General features: G+C 44.9%; 3 protein-coding genes across 5 annotated transcripts in view; 2 read left to right on the top strand and 1 right to left on the bottom strand.

Annotated features, from left to right (window-relative positions):
• decr1 (2,4-dienoyl CoA reductase 1, mitochondrial) overlaps positions 1-654 on the top strand; it is a 9,865-nt gene extending 9,211 nt beyond the window's left edge. For both annotated transcript variants that reach the window (XM_036210887.1, XM_024262120.2), the window contains exons 9-10: positions 277-339; positions 408-654. In XM_036210887.1, the coding sequence (XP_036066780.1) occupies positions 277-339; positions 408-467 (123 nt within the window). In that variant the 3' untranslated portion in view covers positions 468-654. The remainder of the gene's footprint in view (positions 1-276; positions 340-407) is intronic.
• Positions 655-1,572: 918 nt separating this feature from the next.
• On the bottom strand, positions 1,573-9,282 carry pnp4b (purine nucleoside phosphorylase 4b). 2 transcript variants are annotated; one of them, XM_024262100.2, is made up of 7 exons: positions 9,143-9,282; positions 6,107-6,279; positions 5,252-5,355; positions 4,001-4,176; positions 3,686-3,876; positions 1,864-1,943; positions 1,573-1,796 (listed from the first exon to the last, which is right to left on the bottom strand). In XM_024262100.2, exons 2-7 carry the CDS (start codon positions 6,234-6,236, stop codon positions 1,653-1,655), a joined length of 825 nt encoding a protein of 274 aa, XP_024117868.1. In that variant the 5' UTR covers positions 6,237-6,279; positions 9,143-9,282; the 3' UTR covers positions 1,573-1,652. The 2 variants fall into 2 exon arrangements, with proteins under 2 accessions (XP_024117868.1, XP_024117867.1); XM_024262099.2 differs by lacking the exon at positions 9,143-9,282 and adding an exon at positions 6,818-7,187.
• LOC112139349 (transmembrane protein 79) overlaps positions 9,134-16,908 on the top strand; it is a 23,958-nt gene continuing 16,183 nt past the window's right edge. The window contains exon 1 of the mRNA XM_024262098.2: positions 9,134-9,384. The gene's annotated coding sequence lies outside the window, so the exon portion shown is untranslated. The remainder of the gene's footprint in view (positions 9,385-16,908) is intronic.

Genomic DNA, 16,908 nt, shown 5'->3' with positions numbered 1-16,908 from the left:
AGAACAAAGTCATCAGGGATGTAAACTTTAGAGCAGGTCGTTTCTGTCGTCAGGATTTAACGAGTAAACTGAATTATTTGACCGTTAATGTCTTCATCCAGCTGTGAACTATGAGAGGAATCAAACTTTTGTGTCATCATTCATGTTCTATGAAACATGACCCAGAAATCCTGGTTTCTCTCAGGGTTTGTAAGCTAACGAGCACGGCTCCACCTCAGGAGGAATTGGAGAATGTATTAATCTGCCTGAATGATCTTTGATTCTGTTCTGTCTCAGGTGGTCCGCTTTGATGGCGGAGAGCTCGTGTCGATGGCAGGAGAGTTTAATGAACTGCGGAGAGTGAGTTTGACATTGAAAGAAGCCGTTGGTGCTCAGACCTTCAGGACTACAGTGTCTCTGTGTTCCAGGTGACTCCAGATCAATGGAAGATGATGGAAGCCATGATCCGAAGCACCAAGGGGTCCTAAAGTCTGAAGTCTCATTCTATACTGTGATTTTCTGCTGCATGGCAGCTCTGCCTTCATCACTGTCTGAATGTGAGTGGGATTATGAAGTGCTAAGCAGAACTTAACATTATCTTTATTCCATAATGATTTTTGTTCATGTTTAACCTGATTTATAACTGAAGAGAATAAAATGGTCAGTTCCAGTCCAGTTTGTTTTTGTCTCTTTGCCTTTTCTAGATAAAGATAAATGGTAAATTGGGATCTGTTGTTGTTGTTTGGGGGGGGTGCACATCCTGCTGAGTGACCAGCAGTGAGGTCATTCATCTGTGGATTCCTAAAGTTTTGGCTTTGAGTCTGTGTCTGATGAACCAAGCTTACCTGAAACCACTGGAGCCCCCGCCTCCATCATGTGACTGAAGGGGGGGCATGTTAACTGCGAATGCGTCAGGGCTGGGGGGTCGATCTCCACGGTCCCATTGAACACATTCTATGGTCTCTTCCAGCTCCTTTTTCTGTGTCCTGTTCGTTTCAGAACAAGTTTGTCATTAGCTGCCGTGGTGCAGCGGTCGACTCCTGATCAGAAGTGAGCGGGTTCGATTCCCGCCTTGCCCGCCCATGTGTCGAAGTGTCCTTGGGCAAGACACTGAACCCCGACTTGCCTCTGGTGGGAGGTTGGCGCCAGTGTTCGGCAGTGGAGCCACCACCAGTGTGTGAATGTGTGAATGGGTCTGTGACTGTGAAGCGCTCGGAGGAGGGTAGAGGGCGCTATACAAGTATACGCCATTTACCATTTAGCTGCTATCCCAGAGCAAAAAGTCGTAAATCTTTTTGAGTTAGTGAAGCCGTTCATCTGAAACACAGCGCTGAATGATGTCATCAACGCCTACAACCAGTCCCCACCCCCCACCCCCCCACCAAGGTCCCAGCAGACCCAGACAGTAGAAACCAAGCAGCTCGATATAAACCAACCAGAGAGGCGTGGGGGGTGCAAGAACCCTCTGATCCCCCAGACAGGAGACAGCTGACCCCGATCTGCAGATTCAGAAATTCAGGGTTGGATGGAAAACATCCAACAAGACGGAACCACCAACCAACCATAGGATCAAAGAACACTCAGGAGGCGGAGCATCTGAACAAGAACTTTAGGATGGAAGTTCCAGTCTGACACGTTTGTGTTGAAATCAGCTTTTGTGAGTCCATGTTGATCTAGTTTGTGTTGATAATCTGCTGCTGGTTGAAGCGACTGATCAGCGAGGTGACCAGTTTCTGCAGGAGCTCTGCTCTCATCTTGCAGATCTCCAGGACCTCCTCATGGTTGACTTTCTCCTCCCGACTGTAGTCCAGGGACACCTGGAGGAGAACACAAAGGTGTAACTCAGCTGTCGTAGAACAGCGACAGGCTCAGACTCAGAAATACCTTATTAGTGATGAGAGACAGGGCCACCACTTGCAGCCCACAGTGTTTGGCTACGGTCACCTCCGGAACCATACTCATACCTGAGGAGAGGGAGAATGAAGGACGAGAACCAGGAGAACGAAGAAGGACAACCAGGAGAATGAAGCAGGAGAACCAGGAGAATGAAGCAGGAGAACCAGGAGATAGAAGGAGAACCAGGAGAATGAAGAAGGAGAACCAGGAGATTAAAGGAGAACCAGGAGAATGAAAAAGGAGAACCAGGAGATTAAAGGAGAACCAGGAGAATGAAAAAGGAGAACCAGGAGATTAAAGGAGAACCAGGAGAATGAAGGAGAACCAGGAAAATGAAGGAGAACCAGGAAAATGAAGGAGAACCAAGAGAACGAAAAAGGAGAACAATGAGAATGAAGAAGGAGAACAAGGATATTAAAGGACAACCAGGAGATTAAAGGAGAACCAGGAGAATGAAGGAGAGCCAGGAGAACGGTAAATGTTGTATACTTGTATAGCGCTTTCTACCCTCCTTCAAGGGCCCAAAGCGCTTCACAGTCACAGACCCATTCACACATTCACACACTGGTGGTGGCTCCGCTGCCGAACACTGGCGCCAACCTCCCACCAGAGGCAATTCGGGGTTCAGTGTCTTGCCCAAGGACACTTCGACACATGGGCGGGCAAGGCGGAGTCGAACCAGCTCACTTCTGATCAGGAGTCGACCGCCCTACCACTGCACCACGGCCGAACAATGAGAATGAAGGAGGAGAACCAGGAGAATGAAGGAGGAGAACCAGAAGAACCGAGCCTGGCTAGAAGAACCACCAGAGAAACCCGCGGTACAGAGAAGTCTCCTCTGGATCTGAAGGTTATGTCCACCGGAAGGTTTCCTTCCACCTTCAGGGTCACCTCAGGAGTTTAAGGTTTCTCAGCTCACCTGTCGGTGGATCATCAGTTTCCTGATTGACAGCAGGTAATACTGGAACACATCCAGCACCCAGATTCACCAAGATTCTGGACACCGGCGCCCCCCAGGGGTGTGTTCCCTCCCCATTACTCTGCACCAACTGAACCTGAGGAGACCGCTCGGTGAAAGGACACCGCAGTCTGGACTCATCCCGGATGGGGAGGAGTCTGCATAGATGAGAGGGGCCGCGAGTCCTCTGGTGCAGAACCCACTTAAGAAGAGGACACACCCCCACACAGGTTCTGAATGTCCACCATCTCCCAGGACCTTACATGAACCTAGCACATCGACTCCAGAAGACTTCCAGCAGAGGCTGAACTTCCTGTTACAACTCGAGAACTTGAACCGACATCAGGAGCTGCTGACCGCCTCCTGGCCTCCAATAATCCAGTCTGTTCTGACCACATCCATCACGGTCTGGTTCGATCTGCATCCGGCCCCGACAGAGACAGACTTAAGAGAACCATCAGGTCTGCTGAGAGGATTAGGGGTTCTGACCTTCCCTCCATTCAGGACCTGTTCTGGTCCAGGGTCAGGAAGTGGGCTGGTAGAACCTCGAGAGAACCTTTGCATCCCAGATAGAGTCTTTTCAGTCTCCTCCCCTCAGGGCGGAGTTTCAGAACCATGTGCACCAAAACCACTCTCCACAAAGTCAGCTTTCCCCGATCCATCACTCTGAAGAAGTCCTGACCGGTCACAGAGTAAGGAGAGCTGGGACTCCGGTTGGGACTCCGACATTTATTCTTATTTGTTATTTATACCTCTCCTTGTTGGCAGATGAGACCATACGACAGCGAAGCTAAATTCCTTGTTTATGTACCGTTCTCGGCCAATGAGGCTGGTTCTGGTTCTGGTTCTTACCCACAGAGTCACAGCCTAGAATCCACAGCATCCGGGCCTCAGCGATGGTCTCAAAGTTGGGGCCGCTCACCATGCAGTAGACGCCCTCTCTGATGAAGTCGCTGCAGCCGAGCTCGGTGCCGATGTCGACCACCACACTTCTCATGTCTTTGCTGTAGGCGTCCGACATGCAGGGGAACCGGATCCCAAACCTTAAGACGTGCAGATCAGAACCACCCGGAGAGTCAGGCAGGTTTCTGATGACCTTTCCAGCATCCAGCTTGTAATTATGTATGAAATGTACGAAATAGATGTAAACATTCTGGTCTGTCTCACCGCTCGTCATTGGGGCCACAGAGTGGATGCTGTCCAGCAAAACCTGGGAGATTGATGTGATCTTTGATGATCATGATGTCTCCAACCTTAAAGTCGGGGCAGATTCCTCCAGAGGCATTTGTGACCAGCACCAACTCCACCCCCATCAGCTTGAAGATCCTCACAGGAAATGTCACCTGATGAGAGAGGACCGTTACCGCTCTCCAAAGACGTGAAGGAAAAACGATCAACGTTTTATCTGGACTTGGTTTGAAGTTAAAAACGTTTAACTTCTTATTTAGGAAAAACAAAGTCCAGCAGAGGCTGGAGCTGAGGGAAGAGTTGAAGTTGTCATGTGACCGTATGGGGGGGATGGGGGGGTCATGGGGTCACAGACGGTTGATGTTCTGGACATGGAAATATGTAGGTGTTACAGAGGAAAATGCTGACATGTGAAGATGGATGCATGAACCAGGATGCTGGTGGAGATGCAGAACATCTGAAAATATCACTGATGTTCTAGAAGAGAATCTTGAAGCAGGCTCATAAAAATATTTGAACCCACTGAATTGAGGACAGAAAGGATCATAAATCACACTCGGCTGTTGCAGCTGTTCTAGTCATTAAGGATTTTGTTTCAGTGACCAAATCAAAGATAATTTCTGCAGATTCTCCACAGAAATGTCAGTAATATCCAGGATTGATTTTAAATTCTTTTATTGGTTTATAAATGTGTTTATGGTATCGAGCCCTCATATGTATCTCAAATGATTTGAAGGTATGAGTCCTGACAGACCCTGAGGTCCTCTGGGCCTAAAGTCAGAACTAAAACCTCATTCAGTTACTACAGATCTCACCCGTGGTCCTCCACAGAACCTCAGAGACTCTTCATGTTCTCAAAGGAAAGCTCAAGACCTACTTTTTAATCTGGATTTTAGTTCCAATTGAAAAACTCATTTGATATTTTTAGTGTTTTATGTTTTCACTCATTTGATAGTTTTATTCACTTTTGCTGATTTATTTCTGTCTAGTAAGGTTTATTTATTTACTTGTGGGGTTATTTATATCAGTTTTCACTTTTATTTATTTGACTCCTTTAACATTTTACCTCCAGTGTTTTCCTCTGAGGATCCTCCACATCAGGGATTGACCTTTCTCCGTGAACAGGGTCACTGCAGTGGACCCCCCGGTCCAGCTCTTTGCTTGGATCTGGGGGGTCCTGTGGTAGGGGAACGGCTAACCGTTCTAATTCTAATTCAATTGAAAACTTACCTGACAAAGGGTGTAACCTTCATACAGGTGGAAGTGACCCTTCATGAAGACACAAGACCGTTCCTCAACTGTCCCAAACACCAGACAGCCTTCATGACCTGGAACTTCAAAACGACACGTGTGAAAGTGGATCTTCTCCTCAGGCTGCAGTAACTTTAACTTTAGTCTACAAATGTGGATCTCAGGTCACAGTTTATTCATAAATTCTCTTCTAGTTCTCCATTAGAATTCGCTAAACACAGAGCTGGAAGTGAATCTGCAGTTTCCAGGAGACTTGTTGGTGATCCTGACGAAGCCCCGCCCATCTGGATGAAGCCCCGACACCATCCTGCATCTCTGAGTGGGAGTGATTCCTGGTGGGTCGTCTGTCCTCCTGCTCCTGGTCGTGGACTGCAGTTCTGCTTCATCTGGACTATGGACTTAATCATCACTCGTCCCTCAGCTCTATATGAATGAACTCTACTCATATATGCAGTTTTAGCAGCTAACTTTTCTTTAACCGTTCTGGTATCGCCTGTCCGTCCTGGGATAGGATCTCTCCCTCATGTGGGAATCCCTAAGGTTTCTTCTTTTTTCCTGACTCAGGTTTTTTTAGGAGTTTTTCCTTACCGCGAGGGAGGGTCTAAGGACAGGGATGACCTGTTCTTTATAGTCTGTTTAGTTTTTACCTATTGTGCATATTTTATGACTCCATCTGTGCATCTGTAAAAACTACAGGCATGAAGCCCAATGAGGCAAATTGAATTTGTGATATTGGGCTATATAAATAAAATTGAATTGAATTGAATTGAATCTGTGAACTTTTTCATAAATCACTCGTGCAGAGGTGAAGGCGCCTCAGCTGCAGACACTTACCTGTGCTGATGGGGAAGTTGGGGATGTCCTGGTACCTGAAGGTTTGTTTGTTGGAGGCGCCATCCGCCAGCAGGCCCAGTCCTGATCCACAGATTACTGCCACCTTCGGACGATGACTGGTCTGCTTCATCAGCCACTCGGTGGTCAGCTTGTAGTCTTCAAAAGAGCAACAGCTGTTGTGGGGAGAAGATGTTTACGAGTCAGAGCAGAAGTCCAACAGCTGCACTGAAGGACTGGTGGTTGGTCTCAGACGGTCTCAGTTGTGGAGTTAAGGGTCATACTGCCAGTCCGGGTTTGATCCAGTGACTGTGCTGTCATGAGTTTGTCTTCAGGCCATCACTGATCCGCTAAAGGTCAGTCACTGGGTCCATAAACCAGGTTTTGGCTTCTGGATGTTTTTCATTGTCTGGCCAGCTGAACCACAGTCTGCTGACACACTCTGAGTGATCCTGAGGGACCTATCAAACTAGAAACAAACTCCGGGAGCCTGGATGAGCTCTGGAAATCCTTCAGAGATCTCCTCCAGATCATGTTCCTTTCACAATAACAGCATGGAGAAAAACGGACCGTCGTTGTGAGAACCTCTCTGTGTCTGAGCTTTTGGTTCTGAATGAAAGCAAAGCAGCTGGAGTTCAGGTCAGAGGCCGAGCAGAAAAACACAATGTTCCTCTCAGGTGAAAAGGAGACAGTGGAAAAAGGAAGATTTCTCACCAGTTTCCCTTGGTGTGCATTGTTGGGTTTCAGAAACCTAAAGGAGACGTGGATGAGGAGGAGGAGGAGGCAGTGGGTCTCTTCACCTCTGATTGGCTAGTTCAGGTTGAGTAAACATGCCCGGGTTCAATGACTTCATCCATCCGTGGCCTTTGACGTCTGTAGTTTATCTTCTACCAAACAATCAGCTGTTTCTGGGGAAAAGAGCAACTCGGATCAGTTTGATGCAGAGATGGAAACTCCGCTGGAGGAATCCTCTGGAACCTCAAGCTCATCTGTTCCTGAAAATAAGCCAGAGGGAATCCTTGCTGGTGGATCTGGATAGAAAGGGAATCCCTGTATGTCAGGAAGGTCCTCATCCCTCTGTTCGGAACTCTAGAACAGGTATTCAGTCTCAGGTGACATTACAGTTACATTCTGAAAGGATGTGGAAGGCTCCATCTTTGACTTAAGAGTATACGAGTGACCTCTAAGTAACTTCACGTGCACAGACTGTGCACATGAAGATGTGTGTGTTACTGTGGTAACCATGCTGCAGTAACTCAGCACATCAGTTACTATAGCAACCATGTTGAAGTCTTTTATTTTTGACACAGACAGAGTTTGAACCAGTTACCAAAATAAAGTCTCTTTTTGAGCATTTCAGTGTCAGTCCAGAACCTTCTGGACCTCCATCTGGTTTACAGCTGAGGGAACTCTTTGATTGGAAAACACCTGTGGTATACCTGTATTTTACCTGTAATTTACCTGTGACATACCATCTCCAGATGTTCTCATAGACCTCCTCCTCTTCTCCTCCTGATGTTCTCATAGATCTCCTCCTCTTCGCCTTCTGATGTTCTCATAGACCTCCTCCTCCTCTCCACCTGATGTTCTCATAGACCTCCTCCTCTTCTCCTCCTGATGTTCTCATAGATCTCCTCCTCTTCGCCTTCTGATGTTCTCATAGACCTCCTCCTCCTCTCCTCCTGATGTTCTCATAGACCTCCTCCTCTTCTCCTCCTGATGTTCTCATAGACCTCCTCCTCCTCTCCTCCAGATATTATCATAGACCTCCTCCTCCTCTCCTCCTGATGTTCTCATAGACCTCCTCCTCCTCTCCTCCTGATGTTCTCATAGACCTCCCCCTCCTCTCCTCCTGGTGTTCTCATAGACCTTCTCCTCTTCTCCTGATGTTCTCATAGACCTCCCCCTCCTTTCCTCCTGATGTTCTCATAGACCTCCTCTTCTCCTCCTGGTGTTCTCATAGATCTCCTCCTCTTCGCCTTCTGATGTTCTCATAGACCTCCTCCTCCTCTCCTCCTGATGTTCTCATAGACCTCCTCCTCCTCTCCTCCTGATGTTCTCATAGACCTCCTCCTCCTCTCCTCCTGATGTTCTCATAGACCTCCTCCTCCTCTCCTCCTGATGTTCTCATAGACCTCCTCCTCCTCTCCTCCTGATGTTCTCATAGACCTCCTCCTCCTCTCCTCCTGATGTTCTCATAGACCTCCTCCTCCTCTCCTCCTGATGTTCTCATAGACCTCCTCCTCCTCTCCTCCTGATGTTCTCATAGACCTCCTCCTCCTCTCCTCCTGATGTTCTCATAGACCTCCTCCTCCTCTCCTCCTGATGTTCTCATAGACCTCCTCCTCCTCTCCTCCTGATGTTCTCATAGACCTCCTCCTCCTCTCCTCCTGATGTTCTCATAGACCTCCTCCTCCTCTCCTCCTGATGTTCTCATAGACCTCCTCCTCCTCTCCTCCTGATGTTCTCATAGACCTCCTCCTCCTCTCCTCCTGATGTTCTCATAGACCTCCTCCTCTTCTCCTCCTGATGTTCTCATAGACCTCCTCCTCTCCTCCTGATGTTCTCATAGACCTCCTCCTCCTCTCCTCCTGATGTTCTCATAGACCTCCTCCTCCTCTCCTCCTGATGTTCTCATAGACCTCCTCCTCCTCTCCTCCTGATGTTCTCATAGACCTCCTCCTCTTCTCCTCCTGGTGTTCTCATAGACCGTCTCCTCTTCTCCTCCAGATGTTCTCATAGATCTCCTCCTCTCCTCCAGATGTTCTCAAAGACCTCCTCCTCTTCTCCTCCTGATGTTCTCATAGACCTCCTCCTCTCCTCCTGATGTTCTCATAGACCTCCTCCTCTTCTCCTCCAGATATTCTCATAGACCTCCTCCTCTCCTCCTGATATTCTCATAGACCTCCTCCTCTCCTCCAGATGTTCTCATAGACCTCCTCCTCTTCTCCTCCTGATGTTCTCAAGGACCTCCTTTTCTCCTGACTCCTGCCCTCAGGTTCTTTCACAGATTTTTTGAAGCCTCGCACAGAAACTTACCTGCAGTTCGGCAGCAGAGGTGAGGCGTTGCCATGGTGACCGAGCTGCGAGCTCTGATCCGCACCTGTTTCCGCATTCCGTCATCGATGTGCACGCGCGTGGAGGGGGCGGGAGGCAGCGGGCCGTGAATGTGGTCGGAGCGTCGGTCTGCAGAGGCGGAGGACTGTCGGTGCTGACAGGCGCTCCGGTGCCGGACGGTCCTTTCGGTCCACAGCGGAGAAAGACGCAGCAGCTTCAGCGCGGTAAGACTGCGGCGCGCGCAGCTTCATCCTCCTTCCATCATCCGTCCATCCTCATCCTCACGCAGCAGCGGGCCGCTCCGACATCCCTGTAGACAGCCGAGGAGGATTCGGCTCTAAATCACATCTTTATTTGATCCTCCGTGCATGCGCGTGCAGGTCACGCCTTGTCAAACGCGCACGAGCGTCAAAAGTTGGGAGCAGATGTTTAAATTTAGAAACCATACGTCACCGCAGCGCAGTGACGTGAAGCGGGGAGCCGCATTCCTCCAAAGTCCACATTGCTGGTCACGTGACTGAGGGCCTTACGAAGCGTGTTTACATAGGCTGCATATATGTGCACGTTTACATGTAAGCATATATGCATGTCAACACACATTCATGCTTACACATGTTAGTTTGGGAAATATTAATCACCATCATTAAAAAGGGACAAAAAAAAACAACGTAGGGGAGACCGGGGACAATTGTAACACTTTTTTCCTAATTGGTCATAGCAACGTAACTATTTATAAGAACTTACTTTAAACAGCATGAAATGAAGGATGAATATCTTGGCTTGACATGTGACAAGGTTTGGAATCAGTAAAACTATTGTTACAATTGCCCCGGAACACGGGGCAATTGTAACACACGATTGCAACCACAAATGTTTATTTTTTTCTTCATAAAACATTTCAGACTTAAAAAAAAAATCAACATTTTAACATTTAAATAACATTTTCCCAATAAAATTTGTATGATAAAACGTAATGCTGTGATGAAGTGCTTCACAGTATGCTTTTAACCTTTCTTGTAAACTTTTTGAAATAAAGTGCAAATAATTAATTACAAAAAAACACAAAACCATTTGGAATACAATCAAATGAACAATGGACAAACCATTTTAGACGATATTTAGGGAGTAGAGCTTCTCGTTTTGTTGAGAAGACATGGGTGTGTGGGTAGCCATGCTTAGGAATGGTTCCTGGGTTTTTCTTTTTAGCATTGCAGTATCTAGGGTAACATGGCAAAGGTTGAAATTACTTGCAACACTCCTGACAGATTTTCCCCCAAAGACTTTCTGTCAGGCTTCTTCTAACAGGTGCAAATTCTCGCCTCGATTTGTTGATCGTTTCCTTGAACGAACCATCCAGTGATTCAGAAAGACCACGCGTGAGCAATTTTTATTACTGACGAAGTACTAATATGGTTTGCTAGAAACACATAAACAGATAATGAATATTATGATCAAATATTAACAGGCTAATTCAGAGTTGTGACAATACAGCGGAGTAGATTCTGGATCAGAGGAGTAGATTCTGGATCAGAGGAGTAGATTCTGGATCAGAGGAGTAGATTCTGGATCAGAGGAGTAGATTCTGGATCAGAGGAGTAGATTCTGGATCAGAGTAGATTCTGGATCAGAGAAGTAGATTCTGGATCAGAGGAGTAGATTCTGGATCAGAGTAGATTCTGGATCAGAGTAGATTCTGGATCAAAGAAGTAGATTCTGGATCAGAGGAGTAGATTCTGGATCAGAGTAGATTCTGGATCACAGGAGTAGATTCTGGATCAGATGAGTAGATTCTGGATCACAGGAGTAGATTCTGGATCAGAGGAGTAGATTCTGGATCAGAGTAGATTCTGGTTCAGAGGAGTAGATTCTGGATGAGAGGAGTAGATTCTGGATCGGAGGAGTAGATTCTGGATCAGAGGAGTAGATTCTGGATCAGAGGAGTAGCGCTAAGTTGGGTCAAAAGCTATTCAACAGGAAGAAAACAATTTGTCAAGATGAATGAATTAAAGGGATAAGTTGTGGTGTCCGACAAGGATGAATTCTGAGCCGCTGCTGTTCATTATTTACATCAATGATATATTCAATGTTTCCAAACTTTTAAAAATCCTTTTATTTAATAAAGACACAAATATTTTCTATTCTACAGACAATCAAAGGGAACTTATCAATGTGTTGAACACAGAGTTAATCAGAATAAAATCATGGATGGATTACAACAAACTATCTTTGGATCTAGACTAATCTAAAGTGATGTTTTTGGTAATTACAAAGCCAACAGAGCTCTTAATTAAAGTTAATAATGACTTGATTAAAAGTGTAACAGAAATTAAATTCTTAGGGATTGTTATTGATAACAAACTGAAGCCACACATCAGACACAAACAAACTAAAGTTTCAAAAAGTATTTCAATGATAAATAAATCTAAATATATATTAGAATACAGCTGTAGATATTTATTGTTCTGCTCCTTAATATTACCATATTTCACCGAGTGTATAGAAGTTTGTGGTAATAATTCTAAGAGTTCACTACATCCTCTCTTTATGCTTCAGAAACGAGCCATCAGAATTATACATAAAGACAGTTATCTTGATCACACTAACAATTTATTGATCAATCCAGAATCTTAAAACTGTATGACCTTGTTGATCTTTACACTGCACAGTTACTATACAGCGCTAGTGGGAAAACATTCCCATAAATATCCAGAAACAGTTCTTAGAAATGAAGGAGGAACAAACTGAGAGGATGCAGGAACTTCAAGGTCAGATTGATAAGAACCACAAAGAAAAGTTTCTGTGTTTCTGTGTGGAACTAAACTCTGGAACAAGTTAAGTAATGAGCTCAAACAATGTTCAAGCATTTATACATTCAAGAACATGGATGAAGAAACTCTAATCTATGAAGATAAGACGAGTTAAAGATCAACTGGTGGTTGAAGAATTCCAAATGTCTGAACTTGAATGTGATGAAATAATCAAAGATTTTTAAATGTAATCAATGAGTTTTATGTTATGTAATTTGCAGTAATGATTACTGAAAAGTTTACAATCACTATGGTATTAATGTTCTTTACTTGATCCAAACATGTATCAATGATTACAGGATTATTGTAATCATGTGTTCTAAAGATAATCAATGATTATTAGATATTGTGTGAATCATTAATGTTTACTGAAAATATCTAAGAATTTTTTCAGAGAATGATTAATAAGAACTTTATCGTTACTTTAAAACTTGATTTCAATGTGTAATGATTCTTCTTCTACATCAATATAACGTTGTACTTTGATGATAATCAATGAGTATTATAGATCTGTTACATGATGAATGACTGATGTTACTGTTTACTGAAATAATGTTTGATGAGATTAATCAATAATCAACAAGAACTTCACTTTGCTATTGGGAATTACAAAACAACAACAACAACAACAAAAACAACAACAACAACAACAACAACTGGATTACATAATTATGCTAAACAGTGAAATGAAGTAACTAAGTAGAGGTGGGATTATATAAGTTCACTTCCGCCCGCTCCTCTTCAATCAATCAAACTGACCTTAGTTAATTATCACCAACATGAATGAACCAAATGTGACATAAATGTGTTTTAGTTTGTTTCCCTTGTTTCTGAGCACTGGGTCCTCCTTGTACTCAGCTGATTCTCCCTATTTGAGTCGACCACATTCCTCCCTCAGTGTTGGTTCGTCTCGTTTGGTTCCCCGAGTGCTCGTTGGCTTCTCTAGTTTATGTGTTTGGCAGCTCCTTTAGTTTCCCTCTGTTGAGGTGATTGTTTGGTATTAAAGGCTTAGTGGTCCCTCATCCGGGTCTCTGACTCCTGATACGTCACAAAGTGTGTTTTAGTTTTGTTTTCTATTTTCTTATCGATGCATTTCATTGTTTCTGTAATGAGTTTGAAATAATTGTGTGTTTTGTTCTGTATTTTTCAATCTATGCTTGAAATAAACCAATCAATCAGTCAATCAATCAGAACATCCCAACTCAGTTCTGCTTCAGTGCTGCCGGGAACCTTTTCCCAACAGCTGGTTGGTTTGTAGGACGCTACAGACCTTGATCTTGGCTCTGGACTTCTCTCTGAAGGTCTTCTTGAAGAGGTTCAGGAGAGCAGAGTTGAGAAAGCTGGGCTTGGACCACCTCCTGTTCAGAACCTCCTCAAAGTTTGTGTTGTACCGAAGACCTCCACCAGCCTCCACCTCATAGAAGGAGATGTTAGTGTGGACGGGAGCAGAGCAGCACAGGTCCTCCACCGATGAAATGCGCTGAACAATCTCCTCCAGACCCGGGATGAAGGTTCGAAGAGCTTTGCCGCTGCTGGAGACATCCACTCCTATGAAGACGTCGACGCTGCAGCCTGCAGGAGCAGAGAGGATCCTCATCAGAGCGAAAACTCCCCCAGACCAACACCTGTCTCACAGCTCACCTTCAGGCTGACTGGGCGGCTTTTTGCAGATGGCATCAACAACCTTTTTCTTATTGTTTGACAAAAACCCAAAGTTCCAGATGCTGAAGAGGTTCTTTGGATCCTTAACGATCTGCAGGAGCCTCACGTCATACACGTCTCCAACACCGATGGCCAGTATTTCAATCCCAGCGTCCCTCAGGCCTTCAGCTGCTTCCTCCACGTCATCCCGAGAATCCCCGTCTGTGATCAGCACCAGAGTCTGGGGCGTGCCCCTGCGGCCGCCCCGGCGCGGCAGGAAGTAGTCCTTGATGGATCTCAGGGCCTTCCCCAGGTAAGTGTCTCCACCCACATAGGGGGAGTTGAGGATGCGGCTGACCACATCCTCCTTGTCCAAGTGTTCGCTGAGGTAAAAGCCGTGGCGGAGGGCGTCGCTGAACTGAGCCAGTCCGACGTGAAGCAAGTTCTTCCCGACTGTGAGGTCCCTCACGACGTCTGCGGTGAAGTTCAGGACCCTTTTGTGGTTGTCTGCAGAGATGCTGGTGGAGTGGTCCAGCAGGAAGACCAGGTCCGTCTGGCGACAGTCTGCAGAGGAAAAGTAACTTCACTTTCAAAGACCAGCACGTGTGCTGCTTAAAGACCCACCCTGAGGAAAACTGTTTTTTAACGTGTTCTTCTGATATTTTTCTGGTGATGGACACATGTAAAGGAAATTCAGTTTAAAATCACATTTCTGAGTTTGTCTTTAATCTAATTGTTGTGAATCAGGAGCAGATCAAAAATAACGTTAGAAAAACCTATTTGTGACGTAGAAAAGATGCTGGGCGGGGCCAAAGTCTTCCTGCTCCACCCCTTTCTGATTAGCTATACCTGCAGACATACAGATCCATGAACGTCTTTGTTTTCCCGTCTGAGCTGGAATCTGGATCAGAACCGTACGACTGGAGGGAAACCATGTGGATCATCATCTCTGTTTCAGAGTCAATGTCAACACTGTGAGCTGCTGTGAGGATGATGGGATGTGAGGGCAGGCTTACTTCCAACCATCACTCCCATCCACAACTCAGAGGTGAATTTCTAATGAACTCCTGCCGCTCTGCAGGAACTACGTCTTAGAAAACGACACCGATTTTTGGATTTGGTCCAAAAACGGCAGAATCATGATAAAGAAAAGACACTGGAACGCTCTGGAAACAGGTGAGAAGATCGGAGTGGGACTTACTCCAGGAAGAAGCGTCAGAACCACTGATCCACTCAAAGTTGGGGTAACAGACAGAGAGGACCAGCGGCCAGAACTTCAGAACCGTTTATCGAGTGAACGCTTTCAGGATTCGCTCTAGAGCGATGCTCCTGCTCCTTTCCATGTTGTTGGCATGTAAAAACTCAATCTCACTTTCAGCAATTTTAGAAATCTTGGTATCAAAACATTCAGCTCGTTCAGGACATTACTGTTGTATTTTTGCTATTCATAAAGTTTATAGTTTTTGAAATATTGAGCCAAATGCACTACAGGAAATGAATGAGAGATTCTTCAGAAACATAGTGTACTTTGAAACCTATGAACTTCTGGATACTTTCAGCTAGAGACACCATTCAAACTTTAAAATATTCAGCAATTCATGGTGTATTCCATTCATCCATCCATCCATCTTCCTGTCCGCTTCTTCCCTTTCGGGGTCGCGGGGGTGCCGGAGCCTATCCCGGCTACTGATGGGCGAAGGCGGGGTTCACCTGGACAGGTCGCCAGTCTGTCGCAGGGCCATGGTGTATTCAGCTTTTTAAAAGACCTTATGGTTTCTAGGCAAATAGAGCTCAAGTTTTATGCAAATTTTAGGACATTTTTCAATGTAACTGAATAGACGGAATGTTCTGGATGTAGAGTGGATGATGTCACAGCTGGAGCCAAGACGCTGGACTTTTGAAGGGGAACATTTTCCGTACAAACCGCCGTTACTCGAACACCGTTTGTCACAGAGACATAATCTTTTCAGCCAAACATAGGAAAATGCTTCTGGATTGGTAGAATATGACCCTCAATTATATTTACCCCTAGAGGCCCCAGTCGGACACAAAGCTCACTCAGTTCTCCTATTCCCACACATATTAAATCTTCACGGCGGGTTTTACCGTAAATGATGTTTTTAACTTGTGATTGTGAGAACACACTTGAATTTACAGACATGAAACTTTCACACTTTTTGAAGCCCAAAGGCTTATAAATCATAAAAGGTTAAACTTGTTTTGTAAGAGTTGGTGGTAGTGTAACTTGAAGGCGTGCCGTTGGATAAAATGACATTTTTAGCTCCCCAGAGGAAAAAAATGTGTTCGTTTCTGATAACATTTACATAGACTTTACATTTGAGATCAATTTGTGAGCTTTTTAAAACTGAAAGAATTCCTTTGATCTGTGTCATTTTGTTGGGTACAAAGTCTGTCCATCTCAGAATCTGCTGTCTGTGGTTCAGTAGAAGAAATGCAGCGTCCAGACCACGACTTTGAACCCGTTACCATGGCGACGGCACTCTCTTTCACACACGCTCTCTGAAACACTGATACAGGCTTTGCACCGTTGCTAGCTTTTTAGGATAACTTGGAATCTGATGAGGCTTTTAGGATAACTTGGAGTTAAGCTAATATTTTAGGGAAACACTAAATTGGAATCAACTGAGGATTTTTTTAGCAGATGTCGAACAAATTGCTCAATTTTTTGCAATTTCACAAGAAATTCTTCAAATTCTTTATGCACTTCTGAAAGGTGTTCGATATTGGCATCAAAACGTTCAGCACATGAAAGATATTCAGGCTTGTACTTTTGGTTTTCATACCTTTTATCCATTCTACGTTTTTATGCAATTTTTGTGATTTTTCAAGAACATTTTCAAATCCTTTGAGCTTTTTCTGCCATTTCTGTCACTGTAAGTCTATTAATAACTATAGCAACATGCAAAAGCTTTAGCTTATAACTTTAGCCTTTTCAGCAAATGTCTTCAGCAGTTACAGTACATTTTCTTCAGCAAAAAGCATTCACTCTAGCATTATGCAGGTGATGCAAGTTATATGTGTTATCACATCCCACAGATAAACTGCGACAGTTTAAATATTCTGAACAAAGCAGTTTAACTGAGGAGTGGATCTCTCTGACCTCCAACAACAGAAATCCATCCACCAGATTGGTTACTCTGTCTGTGGAAGGGGCGGAGTCACCAGCTGCAGTTGAAGAGGACAACAAAATGTTTGTTTTTGTCAAAGTCCATAAATCTTTCAGTGTTTTTCCATAAACAGCTTTAGATGAATCCATCGTCCTCTTTTGTTTTGTTCAAA

Source organism: Oryzias melastigma, unplaced genomic scaffold (assembly GCF_002922805.2).
Source record: "Oryzias melastigma strain HK-1 unplaced genomic scaffold, ASM292280v2 sc00280, whole genome shotgun sequence".
Lineage (NCBI taxonomy): Eukaryota > Metazoa > Chordata > Actinopteri > Beloniformes > Adrianichthyidae > Oryzias > Oryzias melastigma.
This window is presented reverse-complemented; position numbering and strand designations above follow the sequence as displayed.

Bases quoted from the DNA above. Each gene is read 5' to 3' on its own strand.
- pnp4b (XM_024262099.2), bottom strand. From the start codon at position 6,837: ATGCACACCAAGGGAAACTG. The intron at 5,356-6,106 runs GTAAGTGTCTGC...GTCGTTTTGAAG, and splicing joins CAACTTCCCCATCAGCACAG to TTCCAGGTCATGAAGGCTGT. The intron at 3,877-4,000 runs GTGAGACAGACC...GCACGTCTTAAG, and splicing joins TGTGGCCCCAATGACGAGCG to GTTTGGGATCCGGTTCCCCT.